This window comes from Curcuma longa, chromosome 10, assembly GCF_044706935.1.
Source record: "Curcuma longa cultivar G26 ecotype Majalengka, Jawa Barat chromosome 10, ITB_CL_G26_1.1, whole genome shotgun sequence".
NCBI lineage: Eukaryota > Viridiplantae > Streptophyta > Magnoliopsida > Zingiberales > Zingiberaceae > Curcuma > Curcuma longa.
Window position 1 is genome coordinate 1,419,008 of NC_133870.1, and position 24,048 is coordinate 1,443,055.

The 24,048-nt window shown below is 38.5% G+C and overlaps 3 protein-coding genes, 1 non-coding gene and 1 pseudogene across 4 annotated transcripts in view; 3 read left to right on the forward strand and 2 right to left on the reverse strand.

Annotated features, from left to right (window-relative positions):
• Positions 1–6,468, forward strand: part of LOC141836339 (ferric reduction oxidase 7, chloroplastic-like) — a 29,317-nt gene extending 22,849 nt beyond the window's left edge. The window contains exon 9 of the mRNA XM_074723806.1: positions 5,917–6,468. Within this exon, the coding sequence (XP_074579907.1) occupies positions 5,917–6,086 (170 nt within the window). The 3' untranslated portion in view covers positions 6,087–6,468. The remainder of the gene's footprint in view (positions 1–5,916) is intronic.
• Positions 6,469–7,861: 1,393 nt separating this feature from the next.
• LOC141836046 (uncharacterized) lies at positions 7,862–9,960 on the reverse strand. Its single transcript, XM_074723452.1, has 2 exons — positions 9,038–9,960; positions 7,862–8,981 (listed from the first exon to the last, which is right to left on the reverse strand). The coding sequence occupies exons 1-2, from the start codon at positions 9,958–9,960 to the stop codon at positions 7,862–7,864; spliced, it is 2,043 nt and encodes a 680-aa protein (XP_074579553.1).
• Positions 9,371–9,476, forward strand: LOC141836774 (small nucleolar RNA R71). Its single transcript, XR_012602491.1, has one exon. It is a non-coding gene; the product is annotated as a small nucleolar RNA R71 (small nucleolar RNA).
• Positions 9,961–15,053: 5,093 nt separating the features above from the next.
• On the reverse strand, positions 15,054–21,458 carry LOC141836047 (uncharacterized). Its single transcript, XM_074723453.1, has 4 exons — positions 21,405–21,458; positions 20,870–21,091; positions 15,530–16,101; positions 15,054–15,384 (listed from the first exon to the last, which is right to left on the reverse strand). Exons 1-3 carry the CDS (start codon positions 21,456–21,458, stop codon positions 15,550–15,552), a joined length of 828 nt encoding a protein of 275 aa, XP_074579554.1. The 3' UTR covers positions 15,054–15,384; positions 15,530–15,549.
• Positions 21,406–22,422, forward strand: LOC141836620 (haloacid dehalogenase-like hydrolase domain-containing protein At4g39970; annotated as a pseudogene).
• The last annotated feature ends 1,626 nt before the right edge of the window (positions 22,423–24,048 follow it).

The following is a 24,048-nucleotide window of genomic DNA, read 5'->3' on the forward strand; positions in this document are numbered from 1 at the left end:
ACAACTAAGACACGTGAAGGAGTAAATGCTAAATTTAAATCTTAGTGGAAAATATTAAAAGCAAAAGATTTTACACTTAATAGAGTAAAGATAAAATATATGGAATTTAAATTTAGTAGTAGTAAATGTAGCAAGGCAATTATTAAGATAGGAATTAACGAATTCCTTATAACTCAGAGCTTTGAGTATCTAGGTTCATTTTTGCAAAAGCATGGAGAGATTGATAGAGATATTTTATATAGGATATAAGCATGAAGGTTAAAATTGAGGAGGATATCAAGTGTTTTTTGTAATTGTAAAGTACCTCTAAAGTTTAAAGGGAAGTTTTATAAAATGGTGGTTAGACCTATTATATTATATAAAATTGAATGTTAGGCTATGAGTGAACATATGAGTAGAAGATGAGATTTGTAGAGATAAAGAAGTTAAGATAGATATACGGACATACTAGGATAAACAGATAAGAAATAAGAATATTAGAGAGAAAGTCGGGGTTATATTTATTGAAGGAAAACTCCAAGAGTCACTTTTAAAATGATATAAATATATACTTAGGTGATCAATAAATGCCTCAATTAGGCGATGTAAGACTATGATAAATATACACATTAATCGAGGAAGAGAGAGATCAAAGAAAAAAATAGTTAGCAACGATAAAATAGGATAAAATTCATTTAAATATTGATGAGAATATAGGGGATTAAGTCTAATGGCGTAGAAGGATCCATATAGTCAATCCCACTTATTGGAATAAAGGTTTGATTGTTGTTGTTGTTATTATTGAAGTACACCTAATTGCTCTACTTTCTAATTTTTTTTTTTGTTTACTCCACACATCCATGTTAGCATTCTCATCCATGATATATTAATGTTTTAAGTGTGATACTTCTTAATAACCTACCTGACACTTCAATCCATAAGTAAAAAATCCTCAATCATTCTTGTTAAAACCTGTAAATGAAGAAGGGGGGGGGGGGGGGGGGGGGGGGGGGGGTTGAATAGATAAGAACTTGAACCAATGCTAACACATCAATTTACGTGATTTGGAACCTTTAGTTCTAGCTCTGTAGCTTATGCCTCATTTGGTGAGTCACTCCTCGAATACCATTAATTTTCTCCTTTCATAGGTAAAAAAGAAATATTTTACATTTCTTCTTCTTACAAATAAGACAACAATAAGCATAAGTAAGAATGGAAACAAATATGAGGCTTAAAGATGGAAACCTTAAGCTTAACTATAAAATGAAGACTACAAAAAAGAACAAGAAAAGAGAACATTGGATGTTGAGAATGAACACTTTCAGTAGTTTTTGTTGTCTTCACAAGCACCCTTTGGTCCAATATTTATCGCCTTCAAGTAAATGCACTTATTCTCAAAATAGTTGCTCTACACAAAAATAGTTGACTTGACTCATGCTTTTACCATTGATTGAATCCTTGGTTGCATCAGCCTGCTTCTTTGCAACAAATACTTTAATCGACTCAATTAACTTCTAGTTGACTAGAGCTCTACATCACGGAAGTCATCTAACAATCTTAGCCTTTTTCTATTAGATTGATAATTATCAAGAAACAAGTCAACTACCTCATGATCTTGCCCCAGTCGAGTGCCTAGATGACTCCACCCTAAACATAAACATTCTATTTGTGAGCAAATTAGTGTGAGTTGACTCACATATAGTAAATTGAAAGTTGTAGCCAACTGAATTCAACCTTTGGTCAGTCGGATCATTGGGGACAACCAATTTTAAGGTTGAGTCTTTGCTAAAGTCAAGTTTAACTTAAAACCCAAATTTCAAGGTTACTTGACTCTCACAACTCACCATGAGTTACTTTTCAAGAGGTCTCACTTCTTGGACTTCTTTGTATGCCAAGAAGTCTCACATCCGAATCTTACATGCTAAGAGGCCACCACTACCTACAAGTCTTCCTCATTTACCAAGTATTTTATTTAACCCACTGGACTTCCAACCGCTAAGCATTAGATCACTGTTGACCTTCTTGGACTTCCAACTTGCTCGAACTGTTTCAGTTAACCTTGATCTACTTGTGCTTCATGCATTATAATACCTACAACACCTTGTTAAGTAACCTTGCACCTGCACACTTGACAAACCTCATCAGTAAACACAATACAAACATTGACTCAAACATCAAAACCACTTGGCTGAACTCAACCACCACTTGGATATGATTGCACTAACAATCTTTTCAATATATTAATATCCCCTAATATCATTCAATTGGTCGACTAAAACATTTGGAGCATAATTGCACCTTCTTTCATTGACATGTGAGATCCTCGATATGGTCGACGAATAATTGTAGTTCCTTCATTGACCAATTCCATAAAACTTGGCACACCTTCATAGTTTTCTTTGGTGCAATAGCTTCTTCCTCATCTGTGTCAAAATTGAAATCCTAGCTTCATCAGATTTCATCACTAGCTCCACTCATAATTGTATGCTTCCTCATTTCTTACTCCTCTACCTCTAACACCGGCATCCTCTTCTCCTCTTTTTCACACCTTTGATACTTATACCGATATTGATGACAACATCTCGAGCCATACAAGGACCTAAACTTTATCCCAACTTGAGATTTCAATTCGTGATTACCACAATTTTTAAAACTTTTCTTTTAGCCAAAAGGAGACACAATCATTACACAAGGTTCCACATGCACCTTTCTAGTTTGACCATTGATTTTTTGTCTTTTAATGATTTTTTCATCAATATTTTTTTGTTGAATAATAAATCCAAGAAATTTAAAATTCTTGCAATGATTTAAACTTCATCCATCTTTATGATTCCATTGTTTCTTTTCTTGTGATTAAAATGTTTTAAATATTCATTTTTACATCTCTATATTTTAAAACCTATAGTTTCTAAAGTTTTTATCCATAATTCTAGCTTAATTACATTCTCGTCGTTAACAAATATCATCACTAAAAAACATAAATTAAGGGGTTCATCTTGAACATAATTTATTAGTTCATCTTATAGACTAACAACAACGATAACAACAACCGAGCCTCATTCCATTAGGTGGGGTCGGCTATATAGATCTTTTTATGCTATTAAGTTTTATCCCCTACTATATCATCATTTATATTTAAATAAATTTTATCTTATTTTATTATTACTAACTAAATATTCTTTAGTCTTTCTCTTCTTCATTTGACATATACATATCGCCTAATTGGAGCATCTATTAGTCTTCTACATACATATTCATACTATCTTAAATGTATCTTTAGAAGTTTTTTCTCAATAGGTGCAATTCTATTTTTTCTCTAATATTTTTATTTTTTATCTTGTCCATCCTTATATGTCCACGCATCTACCTAAACATTCTTATCTCTGCAACTCTCATTTTTTACTTATATGCTCGAGTCATAGCCTAACATTTAGCTCCATATAACATAACAGATTTAACTTTTATTTTGTAAAATTTTCCTTTTTATTTAAGTACTTTACGATCACAAAGAACACCTAACAGTTTCTTCCATTTCAACTATCCTACTTATATTCTATGTAAGACATCTCACTTAATCCCTCTATCCTTTTGCAAAAATGAACTTAAATATTAAAACTCTCAGTTACAAACAATTTGTTGTCTTTTATCTTAATAATTGTCTTATTTTATCTAATATTACTAAATTTAAATTTTATATATTCTGTCTTTACTCTACTAAACCTACACTTCTAGTGTTTCTCGCATGATTCTAGTTTAATATTTACTCTTTAAAATGATTCATTTACTAAAATAATATTATCTACAAACAACAAGCACCACAGTACCGTATCTTGGATGTATTTAGTGAGCTCGTCCACGATTAGTGTAAAAAGATAGGGACTGAGTGTTAATCCTTGATGTAACCTTATTCTGATAGAAAATGCTTCGATTAATCCACCTGAAGTCTTCACTCTCGTCAATATGTCAACATATCCTTAATTAGTTCAATCTACACTATGCTAACACCTTTCTTTTCTGGAATTCTTCATATAATTTTCCTTGGGACTTTATCATAAGTTTTAATTAGTTATCTAAGAAGATGTATTGCTTCTGTTGTTGACTTCAGGCATAATCAAATTAATTTTCGGTCACCGTGATCTTCTTCATTAGTCTTTTTTTTTAAAATTTTTTTCTAAAATTTCATGATATGACTCATTAATTTAATACCCTTATAGTTTGCATACAATTTTATACATCTCCTTTGTTCTTATATAAGGGAATTAAAGTATTTACCCTCCACTGATTAGGTTTTTTTTGTTTGCAATATAATAATCATTCAATATCTTATTTTCCTAGGCACTTCCATACCTCTATTGGAATATCATCAGGTTCAACTATTTTTTTATTTTTCATCCAATTTAAAGTTTATTCTACTTCTGAAATTTGAATTCTATGATAAAAATTTAAATTTTTATATTCATTTCACCTACTTAAATTACTTGAGTGAAGTTGTCACTTAAATCTTCATTAAAAAGTTGATGAAAATACCTCTTTCATGACCCTTTTATTTCTCCATCGTTCAATAGTACTATATTTTATTCATTTTTAATACATTTTATTTGAATAAGATCTCTTGTCTTCCTCTCTCTCCCTTTAACTATTCTATAAATAATCTTTTCCTCTTCTTTTGTATATAATTTTTGATATAAGCATTCATAAGTTTCATTTTTTATTTAATGCACTACTTTCTTGGCTATTATATATATTTTTTAACTTTTCCTTGTTTTTACAAGTATATAATATCTTATAGGCTATTCGTTTTTCCTTTACTTTCCCTTGTACTTTCTCATTCCACTATTAAGATTCTTTATTTGGTAGTGCATGACCCATTGCCTCACCAAATACATTTTTTGTTATTATTTTTAATTTTAATGTTATCTTATCCCATATCGTATCATATATTTCTCTTAATACTTGTTCTTCGATAATTTCCTTAAATATGTTTTGTTTTCTATCATTAACTTCTACCATTTAATTTTAGGAGTCGTGCATATTTGCCTTCTATTGATATTATGTTTGAGGTGCATATCTAACATTATTAATATATGTTGGGTAGTTAAATTTTCTCTAGGTTAACCTTATAATTTTTACAAATCTTTCTATCCTTTGTTTTAACAATAAGAAAGTTAATTTACATTTATTATTCCCACTTTTGAACATGACCAAGTATTTTTTTTCTTGAAAAACGTATTTATTAGTATAAGGTCATATGTTATCGTAAAATTTAATATATTTTTTCTTTTTTCATTTTTTATTCCAAACTCATAACTCCATGCACCCTATCACACTTCTTATTTTTTACTCTGACATGCTCATTTAAATCTTTTTCTATTAAAATCATTTCATTTTCATTTGACAGAATATTTTATAGATTAATATAAAACATAGTGATTTAGAGTTGACTTCTAATGGAAACCCACAAATATGAAAAAAAAAAATTCATGTGTCACACTTTCAATAGCTTTAATACTAATGACAACATTATCGTACGTATTTTTTTTTATCACATCACTATAATTAATAGATGTTTCATTCTTCTAAAGTTCACCTGCATAGTTGTCTGAGGCTTCTATCATATGTTTTTTTTGCTACTAATTCAACAAAAGCAATATATTATTTGGAAAAAAAACTTTATTGGTGATCCCACTCCAAATTCTGTGTTGAGCAAACTTCTGAAAGTTCAGTTTTTTTGTGAAATCAAAGTTAAACTCTATCAGTTAATTTTTCCCGCTTAAACTATCCAACTCTCTGAACCTTAAAAACTTTCAGTGAGCAAAATGTCAGTTAGAATTGTTAAGGATTCCTGTTATTGACACTTCCAATCAGTATAAATACACACAACTTCTAGCTTGCAAAATGACTGCTATATCTGCAACTAACGTATTTCTTTTTATCTAGATTTATTCAATTTGTTTGTTAAGCAAAAGGAAATCATGGATGTGGGTGTCATCGTATGTGGACCACCGGGCCTCCAGACTAGTGTTGCAAAAGAGGTCAGGTCGCTGAACATCAGACGCAAAGGGAATCAGGTAGTCTTCCATTTCAACAGCCACAGCTTTGACTTCTAGGTAATTTTCCTTTTGAACTAAAATAAAGAAGTTCAGCACTGGAACATAACTATCAGATATAGAAATATCAGATATAGAAGCTCAATGCAAGACATGATGCAGTTCATCATTAGTATGCCAGATTATGTATAGGATCAATAGTCAGTCTGCCAGCTGCTACTTTACAAGCTTTGGCTACTCCACTACAAGATAGGGAAGCTTTTCGGATCCACCAAGAATTATTTCTTCTATGTTCAAGCTGGATCTTGGCTTTCTAATTGCATATTATTTAGTTGGGTGGATTTATAATATCTACCATTGATAGTGAACATTATTTAGTTGTACGATAGTGGTTTTGTTTTAAAAAATAGTATAATTGTGAACATTTTATAGTTCACCGAAATTGCTATATATGTAATAAAAATAGTATAAAATGTACATCATATGAACTATTAAACCAAGCAAAAATAGCCATTCAAAGTCCAACAAAATTAATTAGTGATAGTTGAAAACCATGTAGTAATCATCTGCCAACTTGAAAGACGCATAAAGAGAAAGGTAGCTCCCACAGTTTGGTGCAGTTGGTATTTGCATAAGTGTTTGCCCCAATAGGTCTTTGGATCAATTTTCAACGGGTGCAAAAATGCCTCGTTGGGTGTTTAATCTTTCTCATATAAAGGGTCATTGCGCTAGTGTGTAGACCCTATGATTTATTCCCTTCCAAAGTATGTCGATCCGTCTTGGAGAGGCTAATAAGGTGACGGTTTCACTTTTTGCCTTAATAAACAGAAAGGAACGTGAAGAGGAGCTAACATGTTATAGTCGGGGAAATCAAAGCTCTAAAAAAGAGATAGTGCTCACCCATCAATTTGAATGATATTCAATAAATAAACTAAGTAAATCGATGTCCAACAGGCGTTTCATACTACAATTCACATTTTGATATTTGTTCCTATTCTTCATAGTGCATAGAGCTGGCAATATAAGAAGTTGATAGGTAACGGAGTCTCAACAAGAATTGAGCAGTCTTCATTGACAAAGATTATAAGATTTTTTGTTCATATCACTTCAAGTCAATCAGATTTTGGTTTGTTAAATATGGCATTCTTCACCTGAAGAAAGGTGACAACAATCTTTATGTTACCCTGCGACATTGAATGAATTCAGGCAATCTTTCCTCTATACAAGAAGATCCAAAGCTTGATTGTATCTGTGTCAAAGAAAAATCTGAGATAGTAATTGGGAAAAAAATTCTTAAATCATGCTCGTACATTTCTATTTTTCTCATTAAAAGGCCCACACTTTATTATTTTTTTCCTAGAGGGTGCTGCACTGGATTGTGAAAAGCCCTATATACCCTCTAAATCTACCTGAACCACTCTATTTGCCCAAACAAACTTCGTCTGGTTGTCTTCTAGCCTAACCCATTGTTTAATCTCATTAATAATTTCTATTCTCGAAAATTGCTCACACTTCACTTCATGTTGTTTGTTATGATTCTTCGACCTTGTCATTCCAATTGCTCCCTTATGTGATTTTCTTAGACTCTTAATAACTAATATTTTTATGTATTATTTTGCTCTGATACTGGATATTTTTATTCCATATTGTACAGGGATCATTGGTTGCCCTCTCGCAACCTTCCCCTGGGAGGAACTTTGTATTTTGCTATTTTTGAACACAGCTTCCTTATTTGCCCGGCCGGAGCGGGCATCCTTTCCGGCATGATTGTTGGGTGGTACTCAAACTTCCTCTTCTTCGGTTGGATGTCTTCCAACCGGCAACAGTGGATCTTTTCACAACTTACGGTTCTTCACATCAATTTTTGCTCCAGAAGTGGCGAGGAATGACCTTCCCAGAATAATAGGGATAGACGGATCTTCCTCCATGTCAAGTACAACGAAGTCGGTGGGGATTGTGAACCCCCCGACTTCCACCGGCACATCTTCAACTATTCCTTTTGGATATCTGCAAGTCTGGTCTGCTAGTTGAATGGCCATGGGTGTAAGTTTCAGATCCGTAAATCCACATCTTTCACTTGTCACATATGGGATAATGCTGACGCTGGCTCCAAGATCACAGAAAGCTCTCCCAATTGAAATATTACCAATCTTGCAAGGGAGAAAGAAGCTACCTGGGTCCTTGAGCTTCTGAGGAATCTTGTTGTTCAAAATCTTCTCACTAATATCCTCAGTGAGCGCCACCACTTTCTTCGGCCGGGTGATATCCTTGGTAGACATTAACCCCTTGATAAATTTTGCAAATTTAGGCATCTCGATGAGTGCATCGAGAAGGGGTACTTCCAGCGTTAAGTCCTTCACCCTATTGTATAACTTTTCAAACTCCTCATCCTTTTGCTTGTATAGGAGCCTCTGCGGGTAAGGAATATTTCTCACATATGATTTCTTCTGTTGAATCCCAGCGGGTGAAGCGGTCTCAACTTCCTCCATTGTGTCTTCAACATCGGGTACTGAGGAAGGAGGTTGCACAGCGGCTGGGGTGAAAGATATACCTTCCCTAGGAGCAGTCACTTGAGGCTCTCTGTCCTTCAAGGTCCGTCCGCTCCTAAGCTCAATAGCTTTGCAGTGCTCCATAGGATTAAAGTCTGGCTTGCCTGGGAGTGCACCCACAGTTCTGGAGGAGAGGGAAGAGCTTATCTGAGCTATCTGTGTCTCCTGCATCTTCATCCTCTTGTCGTGGTCGTCAAGCTTTTCATTAATCTTGACCACATCACCTTGAAGTTGCTCCAGAATTTTCAAGATTTTCTGGGTGTCTGATACTTCTTCATTAGGCTTCTGCGCACTTTGATAGGAAGGTCCTTGTTGTTGTTGTTGCGGTATGAAAAATTTGGGTGATTCCTCCAACCCGGATTGTAGGTATTTGAGTACGGGTTGTTTCTTTGATTGTATGTGCCAACTGCATCGCATTGTTCATATTGAGAAACTTGAGTTTGAAATGCTCCAGCTTGGCACATCTCAGTCGTATGGCTGGAATCTCCACATATCTCACATGTCGTCACCACCGCATTGACCTTTCCAAGACTCATGTTCTCTACCCTTTTGCTAAGGGCATCTATCTGCGCATTCAGCTTAGTGTAATTGTCTACACTGTATCTCCCAGGAGTTCTCTGCATACTACCTCTCTCATTGGCCCATTGATGATGATTCAGTGCCACATTCTCAATTAATTCTTCGGCTTCTTCCAAACTCTTATTCATGAGAGCTCCTCCAGCAGCGGAATCCAAATACACTTTCGTCTGATAGTTGATTCCGTTGTAGAAGGTATGAATGATAAGCCATCTTTCCAAACCATGATGTGGGCACTTCCTCAACATCCCTTGGAATCTATCCCAAGCTTCATATAAGGTTTCTCCATCCATTTGCGTGAAGCTTGAGATCAAATTTCTCATATGGGCTGTTTTGCTTGGGGGATAGAATTTATTCAGGAAAAGCTTTTCGCACTGCTCCCAAGAATGTATACAATTTGGAGGTAGTGAATGATACCAGTCTTTAGCTTTATCTCGGAGAGAAAATCTGAAAAGTATCAACCTTTGGACATCAAAACTGAACCCTTGTGTTCTCCTGGTACTACAAGCATCGGAGAATATCTCTAAGTGCAGATTTGGGTCCTCATGTGGCCCACCACCAAACTGGTTCTGTTGAATCATAGCAATAAATCCAGGATTGAACTCAAAATTTGCTACTTCTATGTTTGGTAGGGCAATGCAAGATGTCATCCCTCTCATTTGTGGTGCTGCATAGTCTTTCAAAGATTTCTGGGCCATGTTGTTTGATGATTCTTCCTGATTGTTTACCCTTTGTGCGTGAAGTCTCCTTCGGTAAGTTCTCTCAATTTCAGGGTCAAAAGGAAACTCTACTGGGTCGGCCCTGCGCATGCACACAATAAAACAATTGATTAAAATGCCAGAAAATTAATGTTGCAAAGAATAGTACCAATGAATGTATATGAAAAGAATGAAAAAGAATGAATGGAAGCTATGTGTATAAAAGAAAATAAAAGAAAAACTTAATGTGCAAGTTTAGTAAAAAATTACGCACGATCCCCGGCAACGGCGCCAAAAACTTGATGCGTGTTCCGCAAGTATACGGAATGTCGCCAAGTAATAAAAGATCGAATCCACAGGGACCGTGGAATTAATTACTATCCTAGCACAATAAGAGTGGAGAGTTCATAGGAAATGGTTTGGTGTGGGGGAGAAAGAGTGTTCTAGAGTTCCTAAACCTTAGTTCGAAGATATAATTCGACTGTGACAATATGTGGAAAGCGACTCTAGGACTTCGGATTCCTCGGGATATTGATTGATTGACTTGGATCCTCTATCATTCCTCAATGATTACACAATTGTAGGGATTCTAACCAAATTATCCAATTAGACCTCGTCAGGCTTCCTCGGAATAAATCAATGGTGTTCTAATGTTACTTATGTTGGTTTGAGATGATTCTAGATAGCCTGGTTCAAGGCTTTCCTGTGTCACTCAGGCGCCCCAGAATACTACTAGATTCCTACCCCCTGTCACAGGGTATCCTTTTAGAGACCTCTCCCCAACACTAAGCAACCGTTAGTTATCCCTCATAAATATTATTCACAGCTTAAGCAATCCCTCGGAAGGTCCGGTTAAGACTCTCCTCCTGTCACGAGGCGTCCCGGGTATACGATCCTAAGAATTCCTCAAACTCCAAATAATCTCTACCCTTATGGATTCATACTATTCACAAGCATATCATCAAACAAGCATAAAGCATAAATCCACAAAGCAATTGCACAATCATATCATAGAACATGGTAGATTAACAAATCCAAAGTTACAATCATCCAATAACCCCGATTCTTCCTACATCCTAGAATCTGGAGGACTACTCCATATCGGGGAGGTTACAATACAGAGAAGAAGGTAAATAATACATCCTATTCCAAGAATCTAAGAGAAAACAAGAAATAGGACTTATCGATGAGCTTCTTCTTCTCCGGACTGCAATCTCTGCGAAGGTGGGATGTAGATGCGATGGAGTGTCCGGACGGATGAACGGATCGTCGAATCTAGCTCCGGAATGAGGCGTCGGTGGCTCTAGCACGCTCCGGTGGCTCTCCAAGGTCTCCCCCCCTTTCTAGGGCTCTTAAGGGGGTCTATTTATAGGCCCCCACGAAATACCCTGAAATTCGGCCAGGCACGCCCCCGTCACACGGCCGTGTCTGGGAGACACGGCCTGGTGTGGTCGCCCAGCTGTGGTGGAGGCACGGCCGTGCCTGTGAGGCACGGCCACGAAGAGTTGAAGCTCTGTTGGGAGGCACGGCCGTGCCTGTGAGGCACGGCCATAGGAAGTCTGCTCTCTGCTGGGAGACACGCCCGTGCCTGTGAGGCACGGCCAAGGGAAGGTGCTCCTCTGGTTGGAGACACGGCCGTGTCTGAGGGACACGGCCATGTCTTGGCATGGTTCTGTGTCTCTGAGGAGACACGGCCGTGTCTGAGGGACACGGCCATGTCTGGCTGCTGCAGGAGGAAGGCACGGGCGTGCCTTTGGGGCACGGCCAAGGCTTGTTGGATCTCTGGTTGAAGGCACGCCCGTGCTATGTAGGCACGGCCCCTGGAGGTGATAGACACGGCCGTGCCTATGAGGCACGGCCCTGTCTTGCCATATCTTCAATAGGTGCTCCATTTCGCCTGTTTTGCTCCGTTTTCCATCCTGAAACACACAAATATACGAGCAGTCCTCCGAACTAGGAAATAAAGAATACAATGCCAAATGCACAGGTAAAGGGTGTAACATACATAAGATACAGCATGAAAAGCATAAAGATGTGCGAATAAAGTATAAGAAATGGTTATATATCCTACGCACATCACACTTCGATTTGACTGTTGTGTTAATATGGCACTTTTGGGCGCTTGGAAGCCTTTCAGACACTTAGATTCTTCAAACTCAATCCACTCTAACAATAGTTCGTTAACATCTTTGGATGATTCCTTGCAATTCGGGCACCTGAATTCTGCTGATGTAGACTCCATCTTAATCTATCTCGGTAATGATCACATTGACCTGGACTAGATATCCAAGCGCTTGAAATTGATCCAAGCACTTGGAGTCTGGTCGTCTAGAACAGCTCTAGGTGCTTGAAATGACCTTTGGTTGACTATAATCCTCCTCCGTTTTTACCTTTCTCATCTTGTATAATCTTTCTTTCGACTTCTCATCACTTAGATGCATCGAATCCTTCCAGCTCGCTCCTGAAGGGAGTCGCTCGGAAATCGTTCCGTTGATTTCCCTTGTACAAAAATTTTTGTACAAAGGACGAAACTTTCCAAGAGGCCCCGCGGATCGCTGGCTTCTTGCGTTTGTTTTCAGGTTCCATACAAAGGTAATTACAACTAATAAAAGCGAAATAACTTAGTCGTACCGTTCACCTTTGTATTGTGTGGATGATGTTTGTACCCGAAGACCTCTTGATCTTCTGCTGTATTCCTCTCCTCTTTCTCGAACGTTGTGTTGGCAACGATCCTTCGAGAATCTCTCCACCAGAATTCTCCTCTCTGATGGCTAGCAAACTTTCCCTCTTTTCTGGAGAAAAGAGAAAGGGAAGAGGAGGTTGTGGCTGCCGAGAGTTTCGGCCACCAAAGGATTGTTTCGTGTGTCTCCTCAACCCTTGGCAAGCCCCTTCTTTTATAGCCTAGTCATCACATAAATATGGTATGATTTAAATCATAAACATGGTATGATTTGTTTCATAAACATGGTATGATTGAAATCAATCAGTCTGAGAATTTTGGTAAGATTTTGGAATTAACCAATTCGACCCGAGATGTTTTAATCGATCAAGGAATCGATTAAACATTGTAACTTTTCCTCATTAAGCCTGGTAATCGATCAGGTGATCGATTACCAAGGTGTGTAATCGATCAGTTGATCGATTACACTGCTTAATGATTACGGAGCTTGTAATCGATCAGGTGATCGATTACCAAAGTGTGTAATCGATCAGTTGATCGATTACACTGCTTTGTATGGGTTCGAATGCCTAGTTTCTTCACGAATTCATCCATGGTGGATTTGAGGATTTCCCGAGGCTACAACAGGGACATAGAGGAGGAATTAGTTTTGGCCTTCCGATGAGCTAAGACTTCTCGTGTTCGCCCCGAACACACAACTTTAGTCCATCAATAATAACTCATACCATTAAAGAGTTATTATCGAACTACCGCACCAATCCCATATTACAATATGGGCTCCTTCTTACCATGAGTGCATTAGTCTCCCTGTGTTTAAGATATCGAATGTTCGTTGATTATCGAATTACTGACAATTCAATTAATTAACTTCTGAGTCCGAGAGTAGTACCACTCAACCTTATTACCATGCGGAACTAAGTCCACCTGCAGGGTTTACATGATAATCTTTATGAGCTCCTCAAGAGGACATCATCAACCTATTTAATAGGACACAGTTTCCTTCTATAATCAACAACACACCATATACATAACATTATTTCCTAACTTATTGGGCCTTTTGATCTAACGAGATAAATCTCACCCTTTGATGAATCAAAGAAATATATGCTAAGTATATGTGCTTGTTATTATATCCGGATTAAGAGTATGCACTTTCATGATAACTGAGGTTTAGTCCAATTATATAGTCAGTATAAATCGAACGACCTCAATCGGTCCTGCTCAATACACACAAAGTGTACTAGTGTAATTTTATAGTTAAGATAAACTAATACCAAATTATACTACAACCGTTTCAATGGTTTGTCCCTATCCATCACGGTTGTGAGCACCTTTATAACTTATAAGGAACCGATAACATGATCTTCTGTGTGGCACCACACACCATGTTATCTACAGTATAAATTAAATGGACAACTGTACACAGACATTTGACTACAATATGATTCTCATTAGAATGAATAAAATTGCAGATGTTCTTACAAAAGCTCGGCTTATTGTATACATCCCTACAGCTCCCGTGCGTCCTCACTCCGTCAGAGTATTCTTCTGCAGCTCCTCGTACCTCGAATATACCGAACTCACCGAATCCTTTCTTATGTCATCCTTCTTACTTGATTGGGTCTTCTGTTAAAGTTTGTCATGTGGAACACGTGTGTTATCCAAAATCCCTATATACTTAGACACACACACACATTAAACATAACACGGACCTAATTTCAAATATATTTGACCGCACATCAAAACTCCACTGAAGTACAAACACATCTTTTCAATTATCAAAGCATTCCTTTGGACAATAAACATACATTTCTTGATATTATTGTCATATACTTAATCTTGTTGATAATTGAGTTATCCCTATCGATATTAACACTCTTCAGATAAGAGTTTTAAGATCAAAATGAAGTCAAGGCTTAAGATGATATTGTTCCATCCACGTATTTATAGTTGATTGATAATCACCTCCCAAAATACAAAGATCTACTATTCCAAAGAGGTCAATTTCAAATTTTGAGTCGTGAAATTTTTTTTAAAATTTTAGAACTCTTTGGAGAGAAGAAGAGAAAAAACCTTAAAAAGATAATTCACAATTTGAAAATTGAATTGAACCAAAAGAGCGAAATTTCTTTTACCGGGAAGAGACAATTTTTTTAAGTGTAAAGACAAAAATAGGTATTCGTTTTACAAATATCATTTACTTAAGTTAATTACTTTAATTTTACATATGTTATGCTAGTCATGTTATGTTAATCAATCAGATAACTTTAATTAATCAATATCATTAACTTAAATAATTATTTTATCTTTAATTACTCAATTAATCAATCAAACAATCAATTTTTAATTATTTTCTCTAAAGATTTCTCAATCTATTTCTTACTTTAATGATCTCCCGTGAATTGACAATCAACATAGCTCATACACGAACACTTTCGTCAGATAATATTGGATTAACCCTCCGTTACTGAATAATATATTAATTTTTTATTCACTTAAAAAATTAATTTATAATGATCCGAAATAATCAACCATATCCATATTCGATTTATTGATTACGAAAAATAATTTTCCAACACCTTCTCTAACCACAGCTCCTACCTCTAATATGTTACTAGTTGTTTATCGCCGATCGATACTCGTCATTGCTTCCTGGAATGATCCAAGCTTTTTAGCTTCTCGGCCCCCTCCCCGTGTGATTGACAGGACGTGAGCAAGATTCATTCTGTCTTGTTTCATGCCACTACAAGAAAACGTAGCCAACTACAGGAATCTCACAAGGTATTAACCCACATGGGTGTGCCAACAAGTCTAAGTGCATCTCCCACGTTGGTAAGTAGCAGCACACCAGAATCCTTGATTACAGTAAATAGCAGGCATTAATAGCACAGAAAGATAAATATAAATTGCAACTAAAGCCTAGCGGCACAAGAAAGTTAATGGAACTTAGATCAGAAAAAACTTCCATTAGAAAAAAAAAAAATACTTCAAGGAACTTACAATTCCGCAACTGCAGAAAATTATGTAATATTCATAACTTGAATTATTTCAAAATGCATCTGCAAACTGGGCTTCATATTGACAAAATAGAATCTCTCCTCAACCTGCAATTTTCCTTCACATCTATGAATTTCATCTTTAAGCATTTGCAGGAGGGTATCTTTTTCTCTATTAATCCATGGACGATGATGGTCAGACCATTGTCGAGGAGTCCCATGAAGAACAAACCGAAGACTAGCATTATTAAGCAACAAACATCGAGCAATCTCCTTAATAGCAGAAAGATCAGTCAAATAGGCACCAGCACAATTTAATCCAACATCAACATAATGGAATTCAGAGATGCTCAGCAAGAGATCCTCCTTGGAGATTGGATACATGTGGACTTGCTTTCTATCAAATGACCGGGGTGAAGATATCAACTTGGCATATTCAGTTACAAGCTGGTTTACTACAGTGCCACCTTTGCTGAAACCCAGAATGATTGTTTTAGGAAAAGGTGCTGACAATAATGTAGTAGCATGTAGATTTTCTCTTGTCTGTTCTATCAGGTTGCTTGAGGATGTGGTCACCTGCTAATCAGCAAGAGAAAACAAGGGAAAAAGGAATATGCATGTGGCCAGGGTTCAAGTCATTCTCTTTTCATTCTTTTATATTAAGTACGATGATGAATAATTTAAAGCAAACACAACAACTACCAATTGTCCATTTTTTTTTCCCATTTCCACAACAAAGCCAATAAAAATATTAAGGACATCGAGTTTCATTAAACAATAATCCAACAATGCCACCATCAATTTCTTAAAATTTAGTGAGAAAGCAATGTAATCAAACTACAACGAAAGAATATTTCCCTTGTCAAAAAATTGATAGGAGGACCATAGTAAAGACTGAATATACAAGGAAAAGAAAAAGATGGTGTTAACGGGAGAGTGCTGTTGCCAATGGAGAAATAAACAGATCTAGATCCAGATATGCCTATTTGTAGACTCCACTAGGGCTTGTCTAAAGCATCCTCTAATCATTCATTTAGAAGATTCCATGTTTGTAGTATTCACGAGCTAAAACCTAATATAGAATATTGGAACTCTTCATTCAAATCTTTTGAACTAAAACTACTACAACATCAGGGGTCACATAAGTGCTAGCAATTGAGGGTCAGTTATTAGGTTTGGATCTCAAGTATAAAACTATATCACGACTAACATGTACATCAATTGAATCACTTCCTTTTTACATTAACTAAAGTTTTCTCTAACAACCTCAACCTCTCCAACTTTACACTAAATTGCTCCCAAATAGTAGTAATTATTTTTCCATACAAAAATGTAGGAGAAACCAGAAAAAAAAATTATATCAAGCAACCATGCTAAATACAACAACAAATATTATGTTTAAACTATTTAGGATCATGTACATGAATTTCCCTACAACATCTTCTGATCAATGAGATGAGGTTCCAAAAAGGATATGAAAAATTGTGACCTGTTTAATGCACAATCAGACCCATGTGAATTGGATACTGTTTTGTGGAATAATTCCTTACACAACTATATTTCTGCAGTCGTCTTTTCTATCAACCTACATCCAACTCAAGAGCATCAGTCCGTGACCCACATCTTCCCCTTCTTACTCCTTCCTGTACTCTTCGCCCCTACCACCCCTCATCAATCTCTGTGCAGAAGTCTTCCTCTCTAACCTGTGAGGTCACCTTCTGACAAGTACTCCATTTGCAATCTCGCAAGACTCTGCCACCCTGGATCTGGTCACAGTGGGTGACCTCTTGACTACTCAGCCCACTCGCCACCCAACCCACAACTGCCACCGCAGGAGAGAAGAGTACTGAAACTCATCTTCTTCTTCCTACAAAACCACTGTTATAATCAAGAAGATTGACTTCTTCCCATAGTGAGTTAATCCTGGCATCTATTTATTCTGTAGAACTCAGAAAGCTGCAAGAACCAGCTCATTGTGCATCTCTTCAACAGACATTAGCACAACAACACGACTTCCCTAGTACGCTAGCTATGTTCCCAACAAATCATGACAGCTACTGTAGTCCCAAACTCTCTGGCCAAGCCACTAGAGCTCTGCTCATGACTGCCTCCATATGCACCGCTGGCATCTCCCCATAATAAGTGCCTTCGTCTGCCTCTAGTAATCATTATAATTTGGATCCTCCACCCCGACCCCCATATGCGATGATAGCATCTCCCCAAATGCGAAGCTGGCATCTACCAGCCGCATCTCCCAGCCAACTCGTTGTCAAAGACATACCCTGTAAGGCCTGCATGATCTAGGTGACCAAAGTCCCTTGCTCCCTGATCAGTGAAGGGGTCCAAAACATGCCCTGTAGCAGAGGTTGAGAGTCTAGGATGTGGCAATACCGATTGTCAAGCCTCCTAGGGCTCTCCTTCAGCCGCCCCCCGAAGGCAGGCCTCATGGACCTGTTAGAATCGTCCCGATGCAATTCGCGTATTTACATGTTTTGAAAACGTGCGCAGCGAAAATAAACAAATAATTACAGCTAATTATTACAACAACACACGCATGCAAAACAGGAAACAACATGTATAAGGCATGGCAAAAAATTAAAATTTTTACAAAATAATAAATTATTTTAAACGCGTACCTCATGATGACGTTGAGCGGTGTTGGTATCAATCGAACGATCCTCGTCGAAGTCCCGCCTTTACTGGTGATCCATGTCAAACTCTCGTCCGAACGACTTCGGAAGCCATAAGTCGTGTCATCGTCTTTGGTACTAGCCGATGATTGATGACAATCGAATCGAGAGAAGCCTTATTCTGAAAATCACGCGACAACGTTTATCGCGATCGTTCCGAGGCTTTCTAACTATCACCGAGAATCGTATTCACGGTGTAGTTTTCGGTGGTCAACCTTTTGACCGCCGATTTAAGACAAAGAACCAGAAACCCTTTTCGATGATGATGGAACAATCTCTGGAACTTTCATAAGATTCCGAGATGATTATAGATGGTTGTCAAACAACCGAAGTTGATAGGCAACGACCGGAAAACCTATCCGATGGTTGGAAATAATTTCCGACTATCGAACAATAAATTCCGATGGCAAAATCTGGCGGCGACTCCGTCAACAACAAGCATCATCTCCGATGGTCAAAAATAATTTCTGACAGCGACTGAATCATTCGATCGACCAAGGGCAGCAAGTCAAATTGTCAATCATGACCTATACGCCTTGCATCAGTTCCAAGGTTTTCACAAAACCACCAAGGTAAGAGTACCACACCCTCTGTTGGAGACCAATCAGCCTTCTCCCTTCCAGTGGACATCACACGCGAAAAAAAGATAGCAGAAATCGTGATCGGCCGGAACAGAAGTGGTGGGAGACAGAGCAAGGAGCACGCGACGACGAAGGAAGGCAACGCTGGAGATAGAGTTTCCATCCATCGTCTTCCACACGGCTAGCAAGCTCGGACGGACAAGCGGCGGCGTCGCAGCAAGCGCAAGGCAACAACAGCGCTCGCGATTAGGGAAGTCCCGCGCTCGCGTTTCTCCTCCTTGCAGCCGGCGGTATCCACGCGAACAGGAAGCAGGAGACGGTGTCGTGAGCCCTTCTCCATGCGGCCGGTGGCGTCACTCTTGTGGGAAGGAGAATAATTGGGGAACACAGCGCATCGTCGGAGAAGAAGACCAGCAAGCGACGCGGCTAGGTTTCCTTCTTCCCGTCGATTCTCCGGTGGCCGGCGAGCAGAGAAGATCGCAGGCGGCACGTCGAATGGGAGAGAAGCACAACGCGTCGCGGGAGAGAAGCACAGCGCGTTACGGGAGAGAAGCAAAGCACGTCGCGGGGAAAAGCACAGGAACAGGGGCCGCGATCCCTTCTTTAATAAGGAGCTACAGTGTTTGTTATTTGTTTTTCATGCGGCAGCCGAAAACCCCAAAAGAAACAAAACAAATCCAAAACCTAATTCGGGTTGAACTAGACCGAATAACTGTAGCGAGCTAGTTCATCGTTGGTTCGCTTGGTTCACTAACCAAACAAACTCCGATTTGATCCAAATAAATATTGTTACTTCGTCTTCACAAGACGAAATTCATCTCTTCCGTTTTGCTAAAATGTCTTCCATCATGAGCCAAACCAAATTGGTTCAATTTGGTTCAAACCTGAATCATTTGATTCACTAACCAAACGACCTCTGATTTGAACAAATCGATTTCGTTCATTTCGTCTTCATAAGACGAATTCCATCATTTTGTCCTTTGTCCGGTCCAACCAGACTTTATTTCTCTCGTTCTGATAATTCAATTCTCAAACTCGTTTTAAGTATTCGGAGAACTTGTAGTGCGTGTGACCCAATAGGTTCCCGGTTATGTTGGCCGTCCGTAATTAACCATTAATTACGGAACGATCATGAGTGGCACCTAATAGTACATTATGATCCCCAATTGATCGGAAAATCAACGATTGATTCCAGAACATCTTCTAAACCTTTCAGCAGCTCCAATTAAACGTGTCTCATTCCTTTCACCTTCTTATACCTGCTTGGTTCAGGATATGATCTATGTGTCGGTCCCCACTAGGCTGACTACGTCACACCTAGCCCAAGCTGCTTTCTTGTCCTATGGATTCAAGTTACTTGTACATGTATCCCAGAGTACCATACTCTTGACATGTAATGCTTTGGCCAAAGACTTTTAGTAACAATCCTGATAAGCAGACGCAAGATATACGTCTTCTTTTCCAAGAAGCGGTGAATCCTCTGTGAGTTATTCAAACACTTTCAGGTACTTCAACTTATACTCGATCATCTCGGGTCCACACCTCCTCGGAGATGCTTGCTTAAGATATCCAAGTATAAGCCTCCATGACCAAGGTGACTTGAATACCGCAAATCAAAGGAAATTCGCACTTAAGCTGCACTAAAATCTTCATTGACATATGTATCGAACCATATGAAGTCTCAAGGCAGGTCACTCCAATGAACTAGTTACCTTTAACCAGCATCCATGTTTAACTCTCAACATCCAATGTCTCCAGCAGTAAGATCAACTGTTTAGCTAACCAAAAAGTTTAAACGTGCTAGTCTCGACAGAATCGATGATGTTCATGCTCATCAATTCCTCGACTAGGGATAATTTCAATACATTCATAATTGCACATGTAGATATGCTCATGAGTTGTGATCCAATCACAAATTCTCTCATGCTATGAATCGTATTGCGGACATTTAGTAAATGAGTTTAAAATCCAATCAAACACATAAAAAATGTGCACTCAAATAGTGAATTGTCATTTATCCAATAAATAGTATAACTGTAAGGCGATTACCTTACGACGCCTCTCAAATCTAACAAGACCTCCGAGTCCTTGGTAAGGAGTATTAGCCATCATCTCCTTCACACTAATAGAGTCCCCTAAGCCTCCTCGGTGGAGGTTGAAGCTTGGGGGATTGAAGGAGATATTTGAGACGGCCCTGCCTATCCAAGCTTCCCTGAAGTCACCTACCTTCTCTTTAGCAAGTGTTTGGACATAATTTGCTTGTAACATCTTATCCTCTACACGAAAAACATAAAACTAAAGTCGACATCAATCACAAGTTATGGAAAAGAACAAGGGTCACTAGCAACTACTGTAAAATACGGTAAAAAAAAAGGTTTGATGGGTTTGGGTTTGAGTTAAACCCGAAACCCGTTAGGAATTAAAAAAAAAAAGGAAAGAAAGAAAGGGTCGCGATTTCCGTCGGTTGGAAAATCGCGACCTCGTCGGCGGAGATTGCGGAGGACAGGGGAAATAAGGGAGGGGGCACAGGCTGATCGAAAACGAACCCTAGCTCCGCCATCTCCCTCTCCTCTCTAAGCCCTAGCCGCAACCCTCATTGCCGCCGCACCTCCTCCCCCACGTTCCCTCTGGAAGCTCTCATCTTCGACTGCGACGGCGTCATCCTCGAGTCGGAGCACCTCCACCGACAGGCCTACAATGATGCCTTCGAGCACTTCATCATCCGCTGCCCCGCCTCCTCCTCGCAGCCGCTGCACTGGGACTCCGATTTCTACGACAAGCTCCAAAATCGAATCGGCGGTGGGAAGCCCAAGATGAGATGGTACTTCAAAGAAAATGGATGGCCTTCTTCGATCTATGAGACACCTCCATCCAGCAATTTCAAAAGGGAGAAGTTGATCGATATCATCCAGGACTAGGAGACTGAAAGATACAAAGACATAATTAGATCTGGTTCGGTAGAGTCTCGACCTAGTGTCCTACAGTTGATGGATGATGCCAAGGGGTATTAAAGTTGCTATTTGCTTTGCAGCAACTAAGAGTTCGGTTATTTTGTCACTGGAAAATCTTCTTGGACGGGAGAGATTTCAAAGTCTTGATTGCTTCCTTGCAGGTGATGATGTCAAAACAAAGAAGCTTGATCCCTTGATTTATGTTACAGCGGCAAAGAAACTAAGTGTACAAGCAAGGAACTGCTTGGTAGTGGAGGATAGTGTTATTGAGCTACATGCAGCTACTGGAGCTGGAATGTCATGTATAATTACTTACACATCTTCTACTGCAAATCAGTGATGCAATTGCAACATATCTAGATTTAATTGATGTTAGGTCATCGACTTGCTATCGGACTTCTGGACGGAGGTTTTCCTTTCGGACACCGACTACTTTCGAAAGGCGGGTATCTCGATCTATCTCTTTAGATATGTCTATCGATGTGTATGATTTTGCTATGACTAGTAGTAGTAATTTTATATGCTTTATATCTGCCATGTTATGTCACTATTTAGCATATGTTGTTGTCATCTTTATCTGCTACTTGTTTAGGTTTATATACCTTCTTGATACTTGTCACATAAAATATGTTCAACAGAGATAGTGAGATACTGTTTCTTTACTGGCACTGATTGGTCGTTATTACACACATTAGTATCATGCACCATTCTTTCATGTTTGCATGCTGGCGATCATCGGCTCCTCTATAGTCTGAGCCCGTCGCTAGTTACAGGATCTGCACACACAACCACTCATGAGATAGTGGTACATCAGGAGGGTGTGTGCAGTTGCTCTGTCAGGGCTCCGCACGGCCGCACCCGAGATAAGGGTGTCGTAGCGTTGTAGCATTACAGGGATCCCTCCTTCGCATTATGACGAGGAGATGAGAGCGTTGCTCCCCCATGTACTTGGGGTAGGAGGATAGGTGTACTCCGACAGGACATTCCATCATGTGCATATTGCATGGATTGCATTTATTATTGCTTGCTGTATTTGGTTGCTGCATATGTTTGACATGCACATACAAGAGGCTTTATGTATTTGGTTTGTGCTATTGTATCGAGGTAGATGATTCTGGTATGTACAGCTTTTACAATATTTCATTCTGTATTTCTTACTGTATAAGCATGGTTATTACTGCTAGATGGCTTATTGTACATATCTGTTAGATATCCGCTGAGTTCTTTGAACTCACCCCGTTGATTTTATTCTTTTCAGGTTGACGTCTGTCTAGAGAGCCGTGCTGCTAGTCCCTCGTCGAGTTGACCTCGACCATTTTGATTTTTGCTATGGTTTTTCAGTATTTGTGTCAGAACTCGTTTTATATCGTATGAATGTCTTAGACATGTTGGGTTTTGTCGTGCATACTTTATTTACTGGTTGTGTACCTTATTCACATAGTTTAGTTCTGTTACATATGTTGTCATGTGTGGATTGTGGTCGTGTAGGCTTTATTGTGGCCATGGAGGCCTTATGTTAGATCGTATTCAGGGAAAGTGAATTGTTACAGGGGAGATGCTGTCCAAATTTCTCGGACAGTCATCTCCCGGGGCGTGACAATTTATTTGGTATCAGAGCGTAGATTGTGAAGTTCTTTTTTTAGTTCTTTTATTGTTGTCGTGGTATTTCGGAGTTTATTTAATACCAATTTATTTGGTATCAGAGAAAAGGTATGCAATGTCTTTCGGTTTTAGTGTTTCGGATTTTTGTTTTGGAGTCGTTATTACGACAAGGTCATATTTTGGGACTAGCGGCGACAGGGCATCTCCAGACGACAATAGGTAAAATGTCTAATCTAGTAATTTTATACCCTTGGTAATACTTGGTAATAATGTTAAACAGATACGACTCTTGTAGTGGTGTTTGATTAGGATTTGGATGATATCTGATTTATGATCTTACATTTTACATCGTAAATACATGTTGCTAGATGCTCTTGTATCATTTTCTTTTGGCAAGAGACTTTAATTTAAGGTCGTGTGTTTTGGCTTAATTCAGATTTAGTTAGGCTTTATCTTAGTCAGTACCAATGAAACCATAATGACCCTAGCATTACAATGACATTTGCCTCATCACAATCTTAATATTTGCCTACATTATTTTAATTTTTGTTCTGCTAGGAAGTGCTAGGGCCTTGAAGCGTGAGCTAGGGAGGAAGAAGTGTTGGCCACCACCTTCAAAGCTTCGGCCACCATTTTGGATGGAGAAGGAAAGACGATGTAAGGGAGAGAGCTTAGATCAAAATCTATTTTTTCAGGATT